The sequence below is a fragment of the Carlito syrichta genome, unplaced genomic scaffold (genome assembly GCF_000164805.1).
Source record: "Carlito syrichta isolate Samal-C Ts95f unplaced genomic scaffold, Tarsius_syrichta-2.0.1 Scaffold124278, whole genome shotgun sequence".
Classification (NCBI taxonomy): Eukaryota; Metazoa; Chordata; class Mammalia; order Primates; family Tarsiidae; genus Carlito; species Carlito syrichta.
The window spans coordinates 15985-20791 of record NW_007068374.1 but is presented as its reverse complement, the minus strand read 5'-3'; the positions used below and the strand labels follow the sequence as shown (position 1 = coordinate 20791).

General features: G+C 55.2%; 1 protein-coding gene and 1 pseudogene across 1 annotated transcript in view; one reads left to right on the top strand and one right to left on the bottom strand.

Moving 5' to 3' along the window:
• Nucleotides 1-1000: 1000 nt before the first annotated feature.
• Nucleotides 1001-4807, bottom strand: part of DECR2 (2,4-dienoyl-CoA reductase 2) — a 7815-nt gene continuing 4008 nt past the window's right edge. Inside the window, exons 5-9 of the mRNA XM_008048536.2 lie at nt 3098-3222; nt 2933-3026; nt 2660-2764; nt 2210-2427; nt 1001-1551 (exon numbers count right to left, since the gene is read on the bottom strand). Of these exons, the coding sequence (XP_008046727.2) occupies nt 2210-2427; nt 2660-2764; nt 2933-3026; nt 3098-3222 (542 nt within the window). The 3' untranslated portion in view covers nt 1001-1551. The remainder of the gene's footprint in view (nt 1552-2209; nt 2428-2659; nt 2765-2932; nt 3027-3097; nt 3223-4807) is intronic.
• Nucleotides 4211-4464, top strand: LOC110594686 (annotated as a pseudogene).

Below are 4807 nucleotides of genomic sequence, written 5' to 3'. Positions count from 1 at the left end.
TGCACTCCAGTCTGGGCGACCGAGTGAGACTCCAACTCAAAAAAAAAAAGAAAAGAAAAAGGTTTTCTTGGCTCAGGGTTCTGTAAGTTGTATGAGAAGCAGGGCGCCAACATCTGCATCTGGTGAGGGCTGCAGGCTACTTCTACTCATGGTGGAAGGTGAACTGGGAGATGGAGACGGGGCTGGTGTCAGGTTCTCTTTAAACAACCAGCTTCTGCAGAAAGGACCAGAGCAAGAACTCACTCATGACCAAGGGTATATCCTATGACCCACACACCTCCCACACTGGGGTCACCTTTCCACACGAGACTTGGGGGGGCTAAACAGACCACATCCAAACCACAGTAAGCCACAGAAGTGCAACTGGTCTGCTGGGCAGGCTGAGCAGGCTAGACTCTAGGTGTCCGTAAACGTGGCTTCAGGAAGACGGCCTTGGCTAAAGCTCCAGCTGTAGAGGGTCCCCACAGAGCCACTCTGGCAGATCAGCACACACTCTTGTAAGGGGCTGTGCTGCTTCCATTTCACAGGATAGGACCAGGTGTTGAAATGAAGTCCCTATATCTGATTCACAGTCGTGTAAACTTCACACTGTTTAGCAGCTGAGGCAGGAGTGAACTATGAGACACATCTTTCCTGCTCTTTCTTGGGAAGTAAATCCTGAACACATTCGGGGTTTGGAGTGGTGGGGAAAGGGAGTTTGGAGGAACAGAGTAGGGACCTCAGGGTTCATGAGGAAAGGATGCTTCCTTCCCTTAAGGGCAGTGGTGGGAGCCACAGTGGACACAGTCACACGCGTCCCTCCAGCCCATCCACATGTAGAGAAGGAGAGGCAGGACAGTGACCAAACCCAGGGGAGAGGTGACCATGGCATCCTGGCCATGTGTGAGCATGCAGTCTCCCACCAGGGGAGCTGGTACCCTGAAGATTGCGTTTCAAGCACCAGGCAGGAAGAGTGACCTAAACTTCAAGGGAACCGACAGGAAGGAAACACAATTCAAAATGACAGGATCACTAGCGGTTCTTTTTAATCATGTTCTTTTCCTTCTAAAAACTTTGGCAAAGATCAATGAGGAGATATTTTTATAGTAAAAAGATTAGTTTTAAGAAAATGATTTTCAGGCACAATTCTAGGAGCAGTGCATGTGCAAACAGGTGGTTCAGACACAGCGAGGGGGGGCCTTGTGGGTCCCACCGGGCATCCCAGCTCACAGGTCCCAATTGACAGGGCAAAAAACAAGTCTCAGGTGTCCACAGTGGCCATCAGATGAACAAAGGAGGGGCTAGAATTTCTCAAAGCTCTATGACCTTGGGGCCTAAGGAGTCACGCCCTGAACGAGGAAGGACCAGCCCCCCAGGGGAGGCCCCCGTGCATGCGCCAGGGCAGGTAGGGAGCAGTCCCAGCCAGTGTCCGCAAGGTTGTTGTGGAGGGGTGCCTGTCCCCCAGCACACAGGTCCTGGTAAAGGGGACCGGGACACCAGTCATGGCAGGGGGGCGGCTCAAATGTGCTCCTCTGACCTCTGTGGTCTGACTTCCCTCTGCTGGGCAGAGATCTACATGGGGAACGAGGAGGGAAAATGGGTGTGGGACACCTCCACCCTCCATCTGAGGGATGGGAGCTACCAGGGGTGACCCACAGGACACAGGCACAGAAGGGGCTGGCCCAGGGTGCAGGCTCAATTATCCTTTCCTGGACCATGGCTGTACCCACATTCCCACCTAGCCCTCGGTCACACACCTGCAGGGAATGGCAGCTGCCCAGGCCCACTGCCTGGTTGCTCCAGCCCTGAAGGTGGGGTTGTGGGGAGGGAGGTAAAGGGACTGGCCTGCCAGGTCTGCCAGATCCAGGTTGCTGCCCTGGGCCTGTTTATGCACCACTGCGGGTAGGATGGGATGCAGGAGCCCAGAACCCACAGGAGGTGGTCCAGGACTCAGGAGCTGGCTGGGGACAGGCTTCCCTTTCAGTGTGCCTCAGCCATCCAGCACCTGCCAGAAACGCCAGCAGGGGCTGAGGTCGCAAGGGATGCCCAAGCAGCACCAGTGCCCACCTCCTGCATGGCCCCGCTGGGCCGCATCCCACGTGTGGCCAGAAAGGGATGAAGGCAAATGCTCCTGCAGATTATGACCCTGTCACCCTATGGCCATACCTGGTGGGCGAGGGCAGGGGCATCCAGGCACCCAGGTGACCCAAGGAGGGGGAGCGGCACACACCTAGAGCTTGGCAGAAGCGGATGTGAGATCCACGAGTCCCTGGACATAGTTCGGGAACGACAACCATGCCCCACCATCCACCACCAGCACAGCCCCTGTCACGTAGGAGGCCAGAGGGCTGGCCAGGTAGAGTGCGCTGTGGGCCACGTCTGTCTTGTTCCCCATCCTCTGCAGAGGACTCGCCAGGACTGCTAAGCTTGGTGCTCTGTGGGGGCCACCTGGAGAGCAGCAGAAGGCTCAGGTCCTTGAGTCCCAGGATGCCAGCACCCTACCCCAAGCTCTTTCCCTAAGACACGTGTGGAGTACTGTCAGCATCACCAAGACTTAGCAGAGCAGGGAGGCCAGGTACAGGGAACCGTGACGGGACCAGCACAGGGCTTTTCAACACACACCCATCAAGGTTCTGGAAGCTCAATGGGCCTGAGGGCCTGGGCTCCCTAAGAGCCTTACCCAGTCGCCGGATCCCCTCCGTGCCACTAATGGGGCCGGGGGCAAGGCTGTTGACGCGGATGTTCTGGGGACCCCACTCCACAGCCAAGTGCCGCGTCATCGCATCTGCACAAAAGATGAAGGGAGGATGCAGGGCCACTCTGCCGTCTAGGGGCCCGAGTGTGAGTGGCATCTCAGAGACGAGGCCGGGTCTCTCTCCTGCCGGCCTCCAGGGATGGTCAGGAAAGGGACCCACTGGGAACCCAAGTGGGTAGACCAGAGGGTGTGCCGTACCCACAGCAGCCTTGGCAGAGCCTGCATGCACCTGGAGCACTTGACCCCGGTTGCCCAGGGTTGCAGTGATGTTCACGATCACCCCTCCATGGTCCTGCAACACACGAGGGATAGGTGGTGAGCAGGCAGTCATGAGAGGGGAGGTTGGGCCTGGAGGACACCCACCCTGAAGAACTTCTCGTAGAGCACACGGGACACGTTGAAGGTGCCGACAGTGTCAATGTCCATCACAGTCTTGAAGGCATTAAAGGACAAAGTGCCGGCGGGACACAGGAAGTTTCCAGCAGCACCTGCAGCGTGGAAGGAAATGATAGGTGGCCCTGTAGCCCTGGGGAGAGGGATGAGGGACAATGGCCTGGGTGGGAGGGAGCAGGAGGGAGCCAGATGCCCTGTGGGCAACAGAGCATATGGACCCTCAGGGTGGGGAGGAGACCCCTGCACTTGGGCAAATTCCAAAATAACAGGAATGAGACACGATGTCATGGCCAAATGGTGTCCCCCAAAAGATATGTGACTGACTCCCATACCTACGAATATGGCCTTATTTGGAAATAGGGTCTTTTTTTTTTTTTTGAGTTGGAGTCTCACTCTGTCACCCAGGCTGGAGTGCAGTGGCACGCTCATGGCCACCACAGCTGGGATCAGGTGATCCTTCGTCTCAGCTTTTTCTTTTTTTTGAGTTGGAGTCTCACTCTGTCACCCAGACTAGAGTGCAGTGGCACTCCCGGCCACCACAGCCTTGACTGCTGGGCTCTGGTGATCCTTCTGCCTCAGCCTTCTGAGTAGCCGAAATTACGGGCGCGCGCTACCACACCCGGCTGATTTTTTATTTATTGTAGAGATGAGGTCTCGCCAAGTCGCCCAGGTGGGTCTTGAACCCCCGGGCTCAGGCAATCCATTCACCTCAGCCTCCCAAAGGCACGCGATTACAGGCTGAGCCACCGAGCCCAGCTTATTATTTTTTCTTAAGGGATAATTTCAAGACTGGTGTAGTGGCTCACACTTGTAATCCCAGCAATTTGGGAGGCCGAGGTGGGAGGATTGCTTGAGCCCAGAAGCTTAAGACCAGCCTGAACTGGATGCAGTGGCTCATGCCTGTAATCCCAGCACTTTGGGAAGCAGAGGCAAGAGCATTGCCCAAGCCACAGGGTTGAGATCAGCCTGGGCAACTTGGCGGGATCTCGACCCTACAATAAATCAAAACAAAAATTAGGCATCTTTGGTGAGGGTCACATTGAGTAGCAACATGCATCAGGGGCGTCTTTAGTAGTCAGTATCATGGCAGAAGACCTCAAGACCAAAATCAAGAACTATAAGACTGCCCCTTTTGACAACTGCTTTCCCAACCAGAACCAAACCAGGAACTGCTGGCAGAACTACCTAGACTTCCACTGCTGTGAGAAGGCAAGACTACTATAGGGGGTGATGTCTCTGTATATGAATGGTGTGTGTACAAGTCACTCCGTCCCATATCTTGGGTCTCAACCTGGGATGATCGCTGGGCTGAAGGCACGATTCCCGGGAAGATCTGAACTGGCTACACCCCACCTCTGCTATATCCTCCATCCTTCTCCCAGGGTGGCTAAAGGGGGACCTGGATACATGGTGTTTCCCACTTTGGAACCCTGAATCATGATTTAACAACTAATAAAAACTTACTGGGAAAAAAAAATTAGCTGGACGTGGTGGCACAAGCCTGTAGTTCGAGCTACTTGGAAGGTTGAAGTGGAAGGATCATCTAAGCCCAGCAAATCGAGGCTGTGGTGGCTGTGAGCTTGCCACTGCACTCCAGCCTGGATGACAGAGTGAGATCCCAATTCAAAAAAAAAAAAAGCCGGGCTCGGTGGCTCAGCCTGTAATCCCGTACCTTTGGGA